At 39.5% G+C, this 19,700-nt stretch overlaps 1 protein-coding gene across 2 annotated transcripts in view; it reads right to left on the bottom strand.

Annotated features, from left to right (window-relative positions):
- Window positions 1-221: 221 nt before the first annotated feature.
- The window catches only part of ZNF704 (zinc finger protein 704), a gene marked incomplete at its 5' end in the record, with an annotated part of 212,561 nt that continues 193,082 nt past the window's right edge, over window positions 222-19,700 (bottom strand). Inside the window, 3 exons of one of the 2 annotated variants that reach the window (XR_013759243.1) lie at window positions 222-9,993; window positions 11,685-12,560; window positions 13,201-13,298. Coding sequence is in view for 1 of the 2 variants with exons in the window: in XM_079111046.1 (XP_078967172.1) it covers window positions 12,449-12,560; window positions 13,201-13,298 (210 nt within the window). Of the gene's footprint in view, window positions 12,561-13,200; window positions 13,299-19,700 lie in introns of both variants that reach the window. The other variant, XM_079111046.1, reaches the window with a different exon arrangement.

The following is a 19,700-nucleotide window of genomic DNA, read 5'->3' on the forward strand; positions in this document are numbered from 1 at the left end:
CAGCATAGGGTGAGCAGCTAGTGTTTCTGGGAAGCCACTCTTGAGGGGATGGTTTAAGTTGTAACTAGCAGGGTTGAGCCTGAGAACAGACACACCTTTCACCTGTGACTAAAAATGGCCTCGATGGTGAAATATAGGGAAACAAGTTCTAAATTTTTAATTAGTTAAAAACCTTTTTGTCAGAAATTAATTATACTTTACTTAAATAAATAGCCCCCAAATAGAAGCAGGTACACAAAAACTTTTATTAAGTGAAAGTTAGACTTACTTTATGGTAATTAACCAGTTACAAGTTCATGTAAGTTCATTTGTGTGGATACTGAAGTCAGAATGGTTTTATTGAAAGTCCGGTGTTCTGGCTCAGTTTGTGCCAGTGCAACCCAAGGTAGAGCCATACACAAAGTAAGTACAGGTCAACGATGACATCAGACTAGACTGGCAACACCATATTCATTGCTACAGCTAAGCATCACAGAACATGAAAGTCCAAAGACCAGAAGACTATTACTAAAGTGATTCTTACTACCAGCGTTTCCTTCTATCTAAATGCCTCCAGAGGACCAACGTAGCAAATCCTCAACTTTGGGGGATCAGAGCCTCTTCTCTATATTACACTTAAATGGGCCACAGAGACTGTAAACACTCGATGGTCTTCCTGATGCCCATTTCAAGTAGATGCCAGCTGTCCCCTTGAGAAAGTGCAGTTTAATGGATGTGAACGTTTTCCCTTGTAAATCTTCAAGCTGAAAAATTTCTTCTGTTCCAATTAGCACCAGTTTATTTTAAAATATTTTTCCTGGTGTTAAATATTTAGGAAACAGTCTGTAAAACTAACACGCAAAGTCCAAACAATGGAACGCAAAAGCAAAAAACAAAACAAAACATTCAAAAATTGTTTTAGAGAACAGCATTTAGAAAAACCAATGTCATTTAAGCATTTGACAAATCTATGTACAATGTGCCAAAAGCTGGCAAGGAGCATGGCTGAGGAACAGTCACAGAAAAGATTTATTAACCTGAACCTCCATGGGCTCTATTTACAGTCAGAAAAGTATTCAGAAATGTAGTATCAGAACATCTGGATTTGGCTAAAAATCATATAAAAAGACAACATTGCCCCTCCCCAACTAACTTCTAATTAGGTAGCAAACATATCCACCATGACCTCAAGTACCAGGCTTAGAAGTGAGTTTTCCCATATTTTACAGACCAACAGTCATGAAACTTTCTCAATAGAAACAGAAGAGAACCAGAACGGCAGAGAATACAGTTCTTTATTTCCACAATGTCAGATGAGGGAAATAATATATTTTTTTAATGCTGAGTAATGTAATTAATGAGAAAATACAAATTATTAGGGGTAAGGTTTCAGGAAAATACAAATTAAGAGGGTTAAAGAAATTTGTGTATATTCAATAAGAGTTTTCAAATTAGAAGTAGTCATCTCTGTGTAATTATGAAAAAAGATCAATGATTTGCTTTGTTGGACAATATTTTTATATTTTGTTCTTTAACACCATATAATGCAAACTTTTTGAAATTTTTTTTTCTTGGATTGACAGACACATTGGACAAAACCTATGCCATATTTATTCCATGCAGTACTCACTAACATGATGCAGCTGTTTGCTTATTGATCCAGTGCTGCTAGAACATCCACCTCTAAGGACCTGGGCACATTTGTAACAGGCAACATTTCCATTTTATGCTTAGGAAGTAAAATATAACCCATTTTCCATTTATTAATCTTAATGGTGCTTAAGAATGATAAGAATTAAGAACAGTAATTTTTAGAGCCTAGAGTTTCTGAGGAAAGTTTCACTGCACTGTCTTTTAAGAAAATATCAGCCAGGAGAACATAGGTGGTATCCCACATGCCCTCAAAGATACGCATTCAAGTTCATTTTGAATAATTTGAAGATGTGATAAGTCTCTATGAAAAAAATTTACTTGAATTTGATACAAAATACATGTTTACTCTTTGAAAATGCATAGTTTATAATTTTATACATTCATTCACCAATATTAAAGAGTTTTGTAAGCAAGTACTTACCCCAGAATGGTGGCAAGATTGTATTTCAAAAGATCTCTGAATACTGGATAGCATTGCCACATAGCTTTTGAACTTTTGCCTGTACATGTTAACACCTGTCATTTGAACACCAGTGTCCCACAGGCAGGACTACTTCTTGTTTTTCATATATATATTTTGTTGTTGTTGTTGATTGCCTAGCAGGCACTAAAAAGCAATGCTTTCTATGGATAGTGTTTCCACTAACTACCCCTTTTAAAATATTTAATAATTTCATTTTAATATTTTTAGATTTGGTATAGAAAACTATTTGAAAGATGGCTTAATTTTTAAAATAGTTCTCTTAAACTTTACCATGGACTAAGGGCAACAGAGGTTTTGTGATTACTGTTGTTCTCTCTCCCTAGTCCCTCCCTCAAAAGAAATGAGTGTAGGCCACTTGGAAGTTGCATTTGATGATAGTCACAAACCCTTTGGGACCTAGCAATTTTTTTTTTCTTATCCTGAGTTTTTCTTCTAAGCATATAGGATTTTGATATACGAAACACTTTGGAAACTATATTAGGGTCTGGTTAGTCTAGAGAGCATTTGTTTAAATGGCTGACCATTGTCCAACCATTAGTTATAAAAATAGGAATTTCAGGGTGTCTTGTAGGAAAATATGGACTAATGGCATATATATCTATATACACACGTACACATATATATTTTTTATATATGTGATCCACATTCCTGAGTTATTTTACACTCAGGGCATTTTCAGTTATTGAAGTTATGGAATTCGTGTATGGGGGGGGGTGAGTATTGAGTTCTTTTCTTAAAACTCTAAGTCTATTCTAAAGCTTTCTACCAGTGATCGAGGAGTTTCCCCAAACTCTTGGGATAGTATTGGAAGGAGCGGCTTTGCTGTCATCACAGGGGTTGGTCAAATCATAACCACTGATTTCCAATAAGCAGAGTATAGGAAAAAATGGTTTAAAAAGTAAAACGAGGGTATGTAATCTGCAAAGTTATGCATCGCTACCTTTTTGCAGGGGGTAGTTTAATATTAAGTTCTACTGTAGATCCCTGAGGGGAATTCAAATCTCCACTCCAGCAACCACAGGCCCCAAGAGTGCCACCTTTTCCCTTAGTTATCTGTGCCCAAAACACAGGAAGCAGACTGTGCTGCGGGACAAGTGCTTAATAATGTAAGTGGACTGGAGTTAGTTTTGATTCTATGAATATAATTTTTAAAAAGTTGTATTGTGCAGGAGTTACTTTTTACATAATAGAGGCCAATTTTGCTTTTGTGCTCTGTAGTTGTGGGCAAGGGTCACAGATTGGGTAATTAAACGTGAAGCCCTCTTGTTCTGCCCTTGGATGCTCCTCCTAACGTGGAGCCTGGGGCATGTTCTTGGTTCTGCTCTATTAGCTGTGCATGCAGAAGGGACTGGTGGGATAGGTGACCGGTGGGGTGAGGCTTTGAGGCACAGGGAAAGGATTAGGTGCGTAACCTTGTCAATCTCTATCAATGGGTCTGAACGAGCTCTCGTGACCAGTGTGTAGGTTGTGTGTTGACTGAGCCTCTCTCCTCACAGTCACATGCATGGAAATCTGTCCCCTGCAGGAAGGGAGTAGCCTGTCTGACTGAGGCTGTCATCCCAGTCCCAGCAATATGTACGTATCCTCCTGGACCTAAATTTAAGGGAAAACAATCAGGAGCAAAACAACAAGAATAGCCCATCCATAGCTATGGAACAAACCTGACAGCAGTTTGGCTTCTGGCTTGGGAGCTGAGGGCCAAGAAAGAAGGAGAAGCAATCACTAGTACAAATCTGGAGGTGCTGCCAAGAGGGTGGAAAGCAAGACTGATAACCAGAAATGGGAACGGCTCTTTCCTTTCTTTTGAAAAGCTCAATTTCTTCTTTGGAGTGCTGGTTTTCCTCTTTGGACAGGGAAGTAGAGAGAATTTCAAATGGATGAGCATCCTGCTTTTTTTCCCCCCTTCAAAGAAAATTTTCTTCTTTGACAGCTCTCTTGCCTTTTTCAGGACTTGCCACTTTCTACTTCAGATAATTTTCTGAATTCAAAATGTGGGAAATTGACCCTAGTAGGAAAATGCATTAATTGACTCCAGAATTAATTTTTAACATTTTCATAATACAAATAAAGGGGCCCTTCCCTTTGTAAGTTGATATAGTTAATAATTATGTGGATGGTGCCCAACATGAAAGAATGTGTTTTTAAAAAACAAGGATCATAATTTAATCACAATCTGCCCCAAATCACAACATTTCAACATCTATAGTGATCTGCTTTTGGAAACTCAGCTTTCTTCTTGTTCCTTAACACCTGTTTATTTTTAGGTTGGGTCACTGTTGTGGTTTTGGTGCTAACCATTACCCAAGGGACTTCTTTCCCATTAGAGGCCAAAAGTGCTAAACCGTATAGCCTCCAGCACTGCATTACTTCAGAGACATAATAAAAGTGCCGTTCATCAAAAAGCCTGTTAATGAAATAGGTGACAGGCCAAAAGGCTTTCTGAGGACCCTTCTAACTATATGATCGAACTCCCATGACTTTACACTCAAGGTGTTAAACCTGGCAAAACAATGGAAGAAGGTGAAGTTCATTTATATATTGGACAGCATTTGAATCATTCACAGTGAAGGAAATCTCAAGTATTTCCAATGGTATTTAAATTGCATTCAAATTTGAACAGAACTTAATAATATCACTAGGCATTCCCAACTTTGAGTTTGCAGTTACTTTTTGATTTGATTATTACAAATTATAAGCTGTTTTATATTCTCTGGCATCGATTTAAGTTGATATAGGAAGAAAAAAAGCCCTTTCCTCTCTCTCTGCAGGAAACATTTGAGGCTGACTCATAGGCCTCCCGATGATTCTGGGTTGGCCTTGGAGGTAAGTGATAGCCATTCTCCATACTGTCATTCTACACTGGGTTCTCATAAAGATCAAGTGAAACAATGTATCTGAAGGACATATGTCACCATTTATAATTATCCCAATATCATCAGGACTCCAACCTAAGATATGGTTTAAAATAACTTGGTCCCTTTGAAAGTTAGCAACTTCTAATCTGCTCTTTTTTTTTTTTTTTTTTCCTCACATTATTCTGTCTTTTTAGAGGGCAACCAGGGATTGAACTCAGGGTTACTTCACCACTGAGCCACATCTGCGACCCTATTTTGTATTTTATTTAGAGACAGGGTCTGAGTTGCTTAGTGCCTCGCTTTTGCTGAGGCTGGCTTTGAACTCGTGATCCTCTTGCCTCAGCCTCCCAAGCTGCTGGGAGTACAGGTGTGTGCCACCATGCCTAGCTCATTATTTTCTTTTTGATTTTACTCTCAAAGCAGCTGTGGTTCTCTATGTGGAAACCCCCTGTTGAGGTGAGGAGATACTTTGAAATACCTAAGTGCCTACCAATTCTGAAGCAAGGACTTTGCCATATCAGAGGTGAAAAATAACAGTAATTTTACACTGGAATGAGGCAGGATGGTTTGGGAGGAAGTGTGGAGAGGCTGGCAGAGGGCTTTGGCACAAGGAGGCAACGTGTGCTACCTTAAAACTTTAGGGGCTCCTGGCTGCCTTCTTAAGGCGCAGGCTGCTCTTTGCCAGCCCCTCATGTCACAGTGGTCACGGTAGTAAAAACAGTAAGAATCAGGATTACAGTTATTCAGTGCTTCAGGGCATGGCCTGGTTGTGCCAGAGGGAGCTCTCACCAGAGCTAGGTAATGACTCAGTACCTTTTGATCAGAGACAAGGCTAGTCTAAGGATATGACATTTCTATTTTAAGTCTTCCATGAGGATAATTTCTGGGGAGAAATGACTTCTTGCCCCTTTTTAATTTTAATTGCCCAGATAGTGCCAACACATGAATTTGTGGGAGTGATGGAAGAACCTGACTTGATAGCCATGGAATGTGAAATCTACTTTCCCCAACAGTTTAATCTGGCAGCCTCTGGCTGCATCTGCCCACAGATAGCTTGTCTTTGGTCTGCACAGTGTTGGCTGAAAATCTGCATTGGTTGTCAAAGCTTGAATGTCAGGGAGTATCACATTTCCAGGTGAGGAGATCCAGCAGCCCTGGGTCTGAATTCTGTCCGATTGTCTAGAGCTGACTATGGGTCTTCTAAGGGGGTGTGCGCTCTTCAGTTCAAAATGACTGCTGCCATTCTGCAGTATCCCTCTTTTGCCTGGTCTGCACTGATCGTTTACACAGACCTTGCCTGGCAACTGCAACCCCTGTTGTGTACATTAGGAAGCTTCTATTTAAAGATGAAATGTCATTGGTTCTAAACTATACAGCTTCTTCTTGGGGGCCTGAGCTAACAATGGAGACATATGGAGGGAATGATGATGGAATTTTCTAGGGTGCCTCATCTCAAAGACTGGGAGCCATGGCTGTATGTGCATGCATGCATTTTAGTCCTCATGTCTGCAGAGTCCAACATCTGTTTGAAACCAAGTGCTGAATGACCTTTTGACCACGTCATAGGATCTGCCCAGGGGGCATGGGCTATTTGAGCTCGGTTTTTCTTATCTGTATACTTGGCTAATTAGGCTAACTTTTGGATTACTACAATCTTAGAAAAGATGCTTTTTCATAACAGTGAGTGGGCTTGAAAAAAGTGTACAGTATTATGAGATGGTTTTGGCAAAGCTCACAGTCATTTGTGCAGTTAATAAACTCTCCGCGGCTCCCTTCCTCGTTTCCTGACTCATGGGAACAGTCACTTTGTGTGTGTGTGCGCCTGTGAGTTCTTCACAGTGAAAAATCAAGCACTTGCTCTGATAAGGAAATTAAAGTTAGTGCTGAGGACGGCATTATTTTAAAACACTACTCATCTAAGAATTCCGTTTGGATGTACATACTATGATTTTAGAAATTTCCACCAAATGATATTTGTTAAGTAAACACAGGTTTGTGGTTCTGGTAGGTTGAGTGGAAAATGTGTTTCATGACAGAATCCATCTTTTTACACTAAAGAATTGACAAGACTCTCTCTCCCATGACCTATAAGCATATCTGCCAACCTTTTTTTTTTTCTTAATTTAAAATGGGTGTGATGATTTTTCAAGTGTCTTTTTTCCTTAGTGCTTTGAAAACATTCTGGTAATGATAAAGGAGTAGGTGTTATGATCTTGATTCTCTTGTAAATAACCATTCCATCTGATCTGCATTTCTACCCTTGCTGCAGAGGGTTAATTGAAAAGATATGCATCAAAACACTTGCTTAAAAGAGGCATAGCCCTTTGTTCAGTAAACAGGAATTGTGTATCATATGAACACTTCCTGTCTGGTAAAATACTGTATTTTAAAAAATAAGCTACAATGTATAAAACCAAGGTCATTTCCCACAAAATGTTCATGTTCTCCGTGATTACAAAAACACTGCATCTTGTAAAATATTTCCAGTTCTGTTAACTTGAGGAAATCAGTACTAATGCTTATTATAAAAGTGTCATGTCTTAGAATTGTAGACGTCTAAGAAGTATATTTCTTGTTTCATTTGGAAAATTATGATTATTATTGTATTTAAGATTACATCTTGCCACAACATGTTACCATGTGATTCTCAGACCCACACAACAAAAGTTATAAAACATGAGATTGTCTTAAAAAAAAAAAAAAAAAAAAAAAAAGGAACTATTTACAAAATAGGACTGGAAGTACAATTCCCGTATTCATTCCTGGTCCTATGAGAGATACACCTTTTAAAGCATGTATATTATTGGATATGGGCTTTTCAAAGTCAGTCATAAGACGATGGTCTTGAATACATTTGACGCTTTCTTGCTCTATTGGTGTACATTACTCAGAGATACAATTGATATCTAAAAGTGCTACTCTCATTTACTGATTTCAGGCTTGGCTAGCTACATTTTAAAAGACAGAACGAAACAGTTTCTAGGTGGAGCAATCCCCACAGGTAGGAGGAACAGGGCGAGTCTGTGTGCTGCTGGTAGGGTTTCTTGCTTAGAAAAATGAAATTTCCAGTTGACCCATGTGCCCAGCACATTCTCCAAAATGATCCTTATTCTCTTTCATATTCATGAATCCTGCTGTTTCCACTCATTAGTGTGCACAAATTCTTCCCTGTGTTCACACAGGCCAATGCTACAGCTGATGTGGTTGGTAGAAATCCTACAAGCTTGTGAGAAAAAACAGCACCTTGTCCATAAAGTCCACGGCAGTTTGCTCCTTAACATGCTAGTAAAGCAAAACACACCTCTTTAGGGGCTTTCTTTCAAATACAGAATTCTGCTGATCGCTAATTAAGTCACCAAACCGGGTGATTATGTGAAGAAATGGCAAGGCTTTGTATTCACAATTACATTCAAAAAAGCCTCACTGAGTCTATAAGTACCCACCAGGCACCACACCTGTGGTTCAAATGTCAGCCTTGGACTGTAGGCCGGCTACAAAGAGCTTCTTCATGGGGCTTTTCCCCACATCTACAAAAGTTGGTACTGTCCAGGTCACATAAGTTTGTCTTGAAATGATATTGTGTTCACATGAAAAGGAAAAAACAAAACAAAAAACCTATTCTGACTAGAAGACTTTAAAATTCTTCCTAGTCTCAGAATTCTCCAGACCTATTTTCACATACCCTTTGTTTCCCTGAGGAAATGAATATTATTTACAGTATTCTGCTACAATTCTAAAGGATTCTCATTATGTACAATCTTTGCCACTTTTCCTCAAACCTTCTCAAGTGAATGCTGCATGTCATTTTCCAAAGGAATCTGGGGAAGGGAAAAATGGAATTCAGCAGTGCCGGCTAACTAGAACCCATGGCTGCTTGCAAATGTGTGGGCAGTGTGACATCAGAGACAGAGGACTTCAACTCGAATGCTCTTGACATTTAGTGGAGGACATTTCTGCTTCAGAAATTTTTTTGCAGCATACATGTGACCATCTCTGAAAAGTTTTTTTGAAAATTGAAGAACTATAACAGGCATCATTCTCTACTGAAAATTTCCATCTGCAATATGGTTATGACTGGGCAGGGAATTGTCCACTGAAGGGCACCTTGTTTTTATGAGTTGCTGCTGACAGGCATTTTTTAGCTGAGCATGCACATTCCTGGTCGGAAACCCACCGCTCTCTTCCTGACACTGGCTTTTGCCAACCAAGAGAGGAAACTTTCCAGCAAGTGAGGTGGAGAGGAGTCCAACCCTCCTAGAGATGCTCAGCAGCCCTGCATCCCTGGGCAATGCTCAGAGACAGTCACCATTGGTTGATTAGCCCCAAGAAGATAAGCAGGAGCCAGGTGTCCACAGGCCTCTTGCATCTTCCTCTCTGACACACTTGCTTTTTCGGGTGTTTTCTCCAAGTTGTGTCACTGCCTCCTACAAGTAGAGTGTACATACTCTGGGAAGAACTAAGTCTTGAAGCTATTGTCTGACACACACTTTTTGCCTTGCAGCTAGATGGTGAGTGCCCTGTTGGTGAATATCAAATGCCTTCTTTGCAGAGAAATGAGAAAACTTTTTAAAAGGAAGGGGCATCAAAGAAGGGAAAAAAATATCAGAAATTTTCACTGGACCAGAATCCATTGTATTGCCACTCCTTTTGCCCTGACAGGCATCTGAGCTCCCTGGGGTGGACAAGACTCCAGTTTAAGCAGCCAGCTTGCCCTGGGACTGCTCTTCTCACCCTTCTCCCTGCCAAGTGCAGACAAAAAAGAACTTGGTTCCACAGAGATGGTGTGAAATGAAAGTCTGGCTTAATTTGGCACTTCATTTGGTTCCAAAAATAACAAAATAACTATTTTAAAAAATTTAACTTGTACAATCAGCAGCTGTATATTGCAATTCAGAGTTGTAAAAAGTATAATGTCTTCTTCAAGGCCAGCCAGGTGTAGGTTGGTGGTCTCCTAGTTATTACATGCCTTGGTGCAGGGAATGGGTATCTGTGAGCAGGAAGGTACTGGGGGTCCGTCCGCATCTGGAAGCCAGAAAGGAAAGTACACAGAGCTCTGGACTGGTCAGCAGAAAAGTGACCCCACTTGGGCAGGAGATGCAGAAGATGTGTGTGAAGAAGGCTTCAGAAGAAAGGTTCTGCTTACACCTGTGCACTGACTGAAAACCAGGCAAGGACTGAGCCTGGCATAGCTGGGCCTGAGCTCAGAACTACTCATGTGTTGTTGTATCTTTTGGGGTGACAGCCACAGGGCCCTTTTTCCAGGACTACTCCACAGCAAAGATCTCTCCCTCCTGTGTTCTAAATTTTCGAAAGGGAATGAATTTAACACAAATCACTTTTATCTTTTGTGACTTAATCCAAGAATCAAATGACAGGGAGATTTCCTGAAGAGAAAAACCTCTGGGCCACAATTGCACCCTTTCATTTAAGCTCACAGCAAACCTGCTCAAACAGTTTGCCAGCCTTGCGTCCTCTAGGATACCTGGGTGATATACTCATTGGTTAGGGACTGGACCAGGCCAGAGCAGCATCTCACAGCAGTGGTGCTATAGGCAAAGTGACAAGATATCAGGAGAAAAAGGGACATGCTAGGGGAGAGGAAATCCAATAAATTTTTGCCTTTTAAAAAACACCTGTTCCTGATTGACCTTGTAATTTCCAAAACATACAGTACAGCTGGTGTGGATAATATTGATTAGTAATCTTGATGTAAAATTAGATGTTCTTTTCCTTTTCTGTTGAAATAAGTGGTTTTCTTTTTTAAAAAAATAAATGAAGGAAAAGACCAAGATCTCTTCCAAGGAATAATTTTTAAAAAGTCATATGAGAGTTTAAAAAATAAATTTACCATAATACATGAATGCACAAATTATGGATGTTTCACTGTAGAACCTCCTTATATATCCCTCGCTTACATTAGAAAAGGGTATCTGTAATTACTAGATGACTTCTTTCTACTCTTTAAAAAAAGCATATGTACAGTCTTTAAACATATATTAAGCTTTTCTCTGTGCAATTTCATTTAACATTCCTATGGCTGATCCTACGTCCCCACCCCTGCACAGTGCCTCCCATAAGGTGCTCTTCTTTGCATAGGTATAGGAGAAATATCTCTTTAGCAGGGCAATTGAAGGTCGGGCAGATAACTGAGAATGAGCTAATTTATAGGGCTTGGCAGCTGCTCCCCACACCACTAACACCAAAACAAACAATAAGCAAGTACAACTGGTTAGAAATCCTAACAAATGGAACACAGTGCAAACCCTGGCCCTACTAACTTGAGAGAGTCCTATACCAACATGCATTTTCCTTTTGGTGTTCTATATGTTCCCTTCTGAGCAAATTAATGAATAGCCCAATATTTTTATAAGAAAAATAAAAGTTCAGACCTTCCATTTATCCATATAATATTTATATTATTCATGAACCCATCTCCCAGACACACTAAAGCATAAAACCTAGAAAAGTGCACTCAGACTGGAAGTTGACTTTCTGAAAAGATGGGGACATGTCAGCTGTGCTCTGCTGTCTAAAGCAAACCTACTGGGACAGTCTGGAGTTCCCTAGTTTTTTTCTGGAATCAGTCAGTGGTGGAGTTTTGAGGGATGGACCAATGACCCATTAACCTGGCTACAGTCTTGATGGACAAGCAGATACAAACAGATCTGAGCTGCAGTCTGTATCACATCCCTGAAAAAAGCATCAAGGCTTACCCAGATGGCTACGGATGCCAGTTCTTGTCTGAGTTGTGCCAGGTGAAGAATTAGTTGTGCTGCCTCTTGGGGAAGAGTCCCTTACAGATCCAAGGAAGATTCCTCGATGGTTCCCAACAGCGGCAGCTGCATTTCCCGAAACTCAGCTTGGGACTGCAGGCTGCTGGTGACTCCATTGCCAATTGCTTTTCGAGCTTATGCCATCTGGGGCCATTCTTAAAAACAAACAAAACAGACATAGAAAAGATACCCAGAGTGCTGTTCTTTCTTGCAACACATCATGATGTGTACTGCTTCAAGAAGTCAATGGAAAACAGGGAAAAGTCTATTCACAAAGTGGGTATTGTTCTTTGTACAAATGCTACTGCATAATGTGTAGCTAATGTGGGTTTTTTTCTAGTGTCAAAAAAATTCTCAGAAATGCTGTAATTCAGAAAGCTTATCAAAATATGCCTCCTAGAATGGGCTTGGTTGGTTCAATTGTCAAAGAAGTCCACAGTTTTAAGACCTAGATACACGCAAACAAAGTTGACTTTTCTTTTGAAAGGGAAAAAAAAATGTTGTAGCCACTCTAGGCTGGGTTCTCGCGAAGAGCAGCACAGGTGGTGAAATTTTTGATTGATTTTTGCTTTCTGCTGTAACTCCACAAAGACTCCTAGAAAGGCTTTCCCTGTGTCTGGAGTGTTTTGTTCAGAAGTAAAGGCTCTTCCTAGCGCCTGCAGCGCAAGGGGAGGCAGGAGCAGCTCAGGGTGACCCTCTGTGGCTCAGTCGATGAACCTCTGGCAGGCCTTCTTCCAGCGACAGGCGGTACACCACATGTCCCGGTTCTCCATGCCGTACACCTTCCGGCACTTTTTGCCCTCTCCCCTGGGCTTCCTGTGAGTCAGACAAGGGAGATTTTTTTTCAGTTGGCATTCTATGGAGAGTTTGAAAGAACGAGGAAAAAAAAAATTAAAAAAAGAAGGAAACGTAGAGGCTCTCTCTGGGTTCAGACTTTAGTATGTACTGGATGTTCTCATGGTCACTATACTTGGCTGTCATAATGAGCTACTATGACCCTTGAGCTTCTATTTGTCTATCTGTGGACATGTTCATGTGGCCACCTTCCTAAAATTGAGTAAACCACAAGAAATTCCAGCAGAGAGCAACATTGCTCTTTCAGGTTTCAAATATGTACTTTCCAGTTTTCCCTTATTTCTCTAATTTCTCTGGTTCTGATTAAAGAGATCCTTGATCTAGATTAAAAATCATACCTTGTTCATTTCACACAGAGGTTAATGCCACAACAGAGCTCTGAACATCCAATTCTGCAAGAAAACTTACTCCAAGCTGCCACCCTCCCCTACACAAATAACAAATCTCCATTAATAGTCAATGGGTAAAAAAAAATCCCATGGGAATAAAAGGATGGATTTTGGAGAAACTTTACATAAAATTGCATTTCTGATTTCTCTGCTATTTTTTTTTTTTTTTCAGGTAATTTCTTTGAGGTGCTGAAAGGTTTAAGCTATCATACCTTAGGCTGACTGTCCCTCTGGGTGGGGAGGACAGGACCGTGTGGGCATGTTGTCTCTGCTCTCCTGTGCCCACTGCATGATGATGTGTTGGTGACACCTGGCAAATACACAGAAAACCAAGTTGACAGGGCAGGTTCTCCATTCCATGTGTTTAGTTAGCCTTTGCCACATGGGCAATGGGCCTTGACCATTAGATGTGGAGATGAAAAGCTTTCTACAAGTGACCACAGATTAAAATGGATGGGGGATGCTCATGGTAGAAGTTAAATGCATTCCAAACAGAACAAGCCTATCAGCAAGATTTAAAAAATCATGACTTCATATCTATGCATTCCAAGTTTGTATAATATTTTCAAACCTTAAAATATATTCCCATTTCATTTAATTCTCATAAACTCTGTCAAGCAGGGTAAGTTTCATGATTCCCCTTTTAGAAGATGAAAAATATCTAGAGCAGTTCATAGTTTTATCTAAGATTACACAGCGAGCTGGTGACAACACAGTGTGGACCTAGGTATCAATTAGTAATTCAGCCACTGAATAAGTGGATTTTTGTATTAGACATCTCTGCAGCAGAATCTGGGGACCAAGCAGAAATAAAGGCAAGAACCTGAGCAAATTAAGAAAATATGTCATCCATGGAGCAGTGAACACCCACTATGTGCCAGGCTTTGGGAAGTTATTTAACTTGCCTGAGGTCATAGAACTTGTTATGGTAGAGCCAGGATGTATAACCCTGGTACTTCTGGTGTTTAGTCATAATGAGGGCCCCAATTGCCCTTGGTTCCTCTTGGATTACTCATAAAATCCCTTTATCTCACCTGCTCTCATAACACTAAACATCTTCCCAGCTCGTAGGATTCTCAAGTGTTGCAAAAGTCTAATTTTTACAACCAAAGAAATGAAGTTTCAAGTAATTAAGCAGCACTGCCATTTTCAGAAGAGGAAACATTTAATAACTTTAAAAAAAAATCACCTATAAGACAACATGGTCATAGAAACACCTTCACCGATTAGCAGTCAAGGGAGCGCTTTCAAGGCAGACTTTGCACAATTGATGTTCCCTATTACAGGTACTAGTACCTTCTTCCTTTCAATGTGAAAGAATGCACATCAGTGTTGTTTTTCCAGACATTAATTTGACAATTTATATAGGCAAATAAAACCTAAAAGTTAATGACTGCAGCCATGAGTCTGAATTATTCTTTACCACTGGTCTTGTCTTTAAAGCTCAGTGAAGTGAAAGCCAGCAGAGATGAGCAACATAGAATTTTAAAAAACATAGTACATACATTTCATGTATTTAGATATATAGGTCTTTCCATGAATAGAAACACTCCTCCTCTCCTCTCATAATGCCCTTGGTTTTGTACAGAATGCAAAACAGCGAAATAGGGAACAAATATCTCAGAAGTTATGGTCACTGGAAATGATCCAGAATACACTCACATGAGTTGTTTTAAATTGTCAGGACAATACAATTTAAAGATTACCGTAGAACTTGTAGAATCCCAAGAGTATCAAGAACTGACAGAGAACTGAAAAAAAAATTTAGTTGACATGACAGTGTCAATACTTCCATAAGCCAAGGAAGATTCTAGATTTTTTTCCCCTGCGTTTTTATTGGTGCATTATAGATGTGCATATTGGTAAGTTCTGTTGTTACATATTTGTACATGCACACAGTATAACAATATAATTCGGCCAATATCACTCCCCAGCACTTCTCCCTCTCCCTCCCCTTGGACCCTTTCTTCTACTGATCTCCCTTCGATTTTCATGAGGTCTACCCCCATCTTTCTTTTCTGTTTTCCGTTTCAGCTTCCACAGATGAGAGAAAACATACAACTCTTAACCTTCTGAGTTTGCCTTACTTCACTTAACATGGATGTTCTCTAGTTCCATCCATTTTCCTGAAAATGTCATAATTTCATTTTTCTTCATGATTGGAATAAAACTCCATTGTGTATATATATCACTTTTCCTTTATCCATTCATCCACTGATAAACACCTAGGCTGGTTTCATAGTTTAGTTATTGTGAATTGTGATGTGGTAAACATGATTCTAGATTTTGCAAAGTTGCCTCAGCTCTTGTGCATGAGGAGATATGACATTATCAGATGCTCTTTGTTTAGCATTAATAAATACAATGATACCTTTTGAAGTGAGGATTGATTTCAACATCCCCATTAATACCAAAACCTGCAGATACTGGAGTCCCTTGGACAAAATGGCATTACTATTTGCATGTAACCAAGGCACATCATCCCATATGCTTCAAACCACCTCTAGATTACTTACAGTACCTAATACAATATAAATACTATGTAACTGTTACACTGTATTGTATAGGGAATAAAAAGAAAAAGTCTGTACAAGTTCAGTATAGATGTAATTGAAAAAGTATTTTTGATCTGTGGTTGGTAGAATCTGCAAATGTGAAACCTACAGATACAGAGGGCTGGATGTACTTAACATACACCAGACACTGTTCTAGATTTTGTGGATACAGCAGTGAGTAGAGCAGTCTCTGCTCTCATGGCGTTTACATTCTCATGGGTGGACAGGCAATAAATACAAAAACAAATGAGATCATTTTAGGGATAAGTGCCTATTACCCTATTTTACTTTCTTTGGGATAAATGTAATTTAAGGAGAGAATATACATTAGGATGGTAAAAGAAGGTCTCTGAGAAAGTTACCCTTTATCTGCAGGCACACCAGAGGGCAGTGCGATGACAAAGATTTTCAAGTGCACAGGTTCCCAGAGGGTGCTCTAGGGGAGGCGAGGGTAGGAGGAGGGAAGATGGATACAGGTTATATCCTAGAGTTTTGATAATGGGATTGAATGTTAGTCTAACTGTAATAGGAAGCCATTGGAGAGTTGTGAGATATCTAAATAAGGCTTTGAAAGGATCACTTTGGTTCTTGGGGAATGGACATGAAACATTATGGAAAGGAGACCTATAGACTACCTAAAAGCCTTTTGGGGTACTTCAGACAAACATATATGAATGGTTTACAGTAGCTGTGGCAGCCGTGGAGGAAGGAAGATGATGGCCAGGTGGCTTAGAGGCAGAACTAGAACTGGCAGATGGATGGGTGTGGAACAAAGAATGAGGACGAATCTTTAGGTGAAGCAAGAGGAAGCAAAGATGGATCCTAGGTTCTTGCCTGAGTGGCTGGGAATGTGGGGATGGCAGGGTGCTACTTACAGAGATGGGGAAACTGGTGCAAGGGCAGGTTTCAGGGAGACATGGGAAACAGGTTTTTGAAAACTTCATGAGCATGGTTTGAGGAATATGGACCTACTGTAAGGCTGAGCCTTCCATACAGTCTTTATTCTGCTAATGGCTCTCTTAATTTGGAGTTCAAGGCACGTACCTTCTTGCGGAGCCCCTCCCGCTTCCAGAGGCTCAGGTTTCTACAGGGTGCAACACAGCACAAAACAGGACCCGCTTCACACATGGTATATGGCTCAGTTCTGTGGAAGGCTTAATATGACCTAACCTGAGAATTTTTCTTGATTCTTTTAAGCAAGAACATCATTTTTTATCTTCTTATTTACTAGGGGATGAGGGTAGGGAAACCAAGGGAGTGACTGGGATATAGAACTAATATTTATTCAGCTCATGCAAGTGTGAAAGACAGGCTATTGGTTATTTATTATCTCTCCTAATCTTCACAGCAAACATGCAAAATAAATGACAATATTTTCATCTTGGAGACAAACCTAAACTTTAAACAGAGAAGTGGGCTGTACCACATCCCACAGGTAAAGTAGCAGTAATAGTAATTTATCAACAGCTTGTTATATAGGCTAAGTACAAGCTAAGTACCATTATGTTATATAAAAGGGTTTTTTGTTTTGTTCTGGTGTTGTTCTGGTGATTGAACCCAGGGCCTTGCACATGATAAGCACACTCTACCACAGAGCTACACCCTCACTGCTTTCTAATTTAATCTTCACAATGGCTCTGTGATTAAAGTGTCACTAACATGTCCCCTTTACAGAAGAAGTTAAATACACTGTCAAGGCCACATGGTCACTAAATGGTAGATCTTGGCTTGAACTTGGTTGTTCAATACCAGCTGGCCTTGGAACCCCTTCTGAACGACGTTGAACTCTTGCTCTTTCTACTCTCCCATCCTGCCACATAATTGATGGAAATAATATGTGGCCTAGGAGGTACAGGCAACAAATTAAATTAGAAAAACAATTACATCAAACTAAGAAGCTTCTGTCCAGCAAAGTGAATAATTGACAGAACTAAGAGATAACCTACAGAATGGGAGGAAACATTTATATACTCTTCATCCAATGAGGAACTCTGAACCAAACACAATCAATCCAGTGAAAAACTGGCCTAAAGAATGAAACAGACACTTCTCAAAAAAATGACATATGAATAGGCACTAAGTACATGACAAGATGCTCAATCTTACTAATCATTGGGAAAGGAAAATCAAAACCACAATGAGTTATCTCACCCCAGTGATCATCAAAAAGACAACAAATGCTGGCGAGGATGCAGAGAAAAGGGAACTCTCATACACTGCTGGTGGGGACTGCGTCACTATGGAAGAGTCCCCCCCAAAGAACTACTGTCATGATCTAGCAATTCTACCACTGGGAGATGATATCACTGGCAAAAAGGTACTCGCGCTCCTACATTTCCTGCAGCACTGTTCATAGTAGCTAAAATATGGACTTGAGCCAGGTGTGGTGGCACAAGCCTGCAATCCTAGAGACTTGGAAGGCTGAGGTAGGAGGATCAAAATTTCCAGGCCAGCCTGGGGAATTTACCTAGGCACTAAAAAACTTAGACCCTGTCTCAAAATATAACATAAAAGTGCTGGGGATGTGACCCAGTGGTAAAGCACCCTTGGTACAAAAAAAGAAAAAAAGAGAAGAAAAAAAAAAAAAAAAAAAAGGAATCAACTCAGATGTCCTTCAGTAGATGGATATACTTAAAAAATCTGGTATAGATATACACAATAGAGCATTATTAATCCATTACAAAAGTGAAATCCTATCATTTGCAACAACATGGACAGAAGCAGAGGTCATTCTGTTAATAAGCCAGACACAGAAAGACAAGTACTGCATATTGTCCACTCATTTGCAGAAACTACTGTCAATCTTGAAGAAGAATGGAATAGATGGTGGTCACTAAAGCCTAGGAAGGGCAGGAGGGTAGAGGCACAGGAAGAAGTCCAAGGGCACCAAAACAGAACGGAGGAATTACTTCTGGTTTTTCATTAGCACAGGTGGGTAACTATAGGTCAAAACAATCTGATATATTTCAAATGACTAGAAAAATAAATTCCCAACACAAAAAAATGATTAATGTTTAGTGAGATGGAAATGCTTCTTACCCTGGTTTGGTTTTTACATATTGTACATACTGAATATATACCGAATATATAATGAATACATACTGAATAACATACCCCCTAAAGATTTACTAAAGTTCTATCTCAATAAATGATTCTATTTTGAAGAAAATGTGTGCCCTAAAATAAAGTCCAATAAAGCATGATTTTGACTCTCCAGTGGTCTCTACATTTTAGTCTTTATTTCTGAACCTTTTCTGAGTTCTACCTTAAAACATGTTTTATTAAGTATTTGATGAACTAAATAATATTATTTCTAAGTAAATAAGAGGCTCATAATTTGTCTACTGATTAGGTATGACTTCAGATGAGTTTAAAGAACTCTAAAATATAGTCTGCAAAAATTGTGGCTAATCTTTCCCTGGTGTTGAGTATATTTGTGTTATATGAAAATATCCTAAATAGGGAGAATCCGCTTCCTCTGATCCCCATTTAATAGAAATGATGGCAGTAAGAATAAGCGCTCCACAATGCTGGCCATATGCCAGGCACTGTGCTGTACCATGCAGCTCTGCCAGGTAGAATAAACATGGAGGTCACTGCTTTACAAAGGTGACGTGACTGGCTGGAGGTCAGAGTTCATAGATGCCAGATTCAGGATGTGCGGCCAAGCCTCACCTGAGAGCAAAAATGTGAATGTTGTACTTTCTGTAAATGTGTTGAAGGAATTACTTTGTAATTTTCCATTTCTCAAATGGAAAAGAACTTTGGTTTTAACCTCTTATACTAATTCAAACTCTTTCTCAAGGCATTAAAAAAACAACAAACCCCAAAACTCTAAGCATCTCACAATTAAGCACTACTATGCTTGTCTCCCACGACCCAAATCATACATTGAAACATTACCTGCCCCCAGGGTGACTATATTCAGAGATAAGGCCTTTAAGGCATGAAGTTAAATTAGGTTATAAGGATGAGCCCCTAATCTAATAGAATAAGTGCCCTGATAAGAAGAGCCATCAGAAGGTTGGCTCTTGTGCACCTTCTTCCTTACTGTACCTGACTCCCTCCCTTCACCCTCATTCTCTCTTGCTATGTATTGCACATACAGAGGAACAGCTAGGTGAGGATGGTCAGAAGGTGGCTATTTACAAACCAGG

Source organism: Sciurus vulgaris (assembly GCF_902686455.1).
Source record: "Sciurus vulgaris genome assembly, chromosome: 1".
NCBI lineage: Eukaryota > Metazoa > Chordata > Mammalia > Rodentia > Sciuridae > Sciurus > Sciurus vulgaris.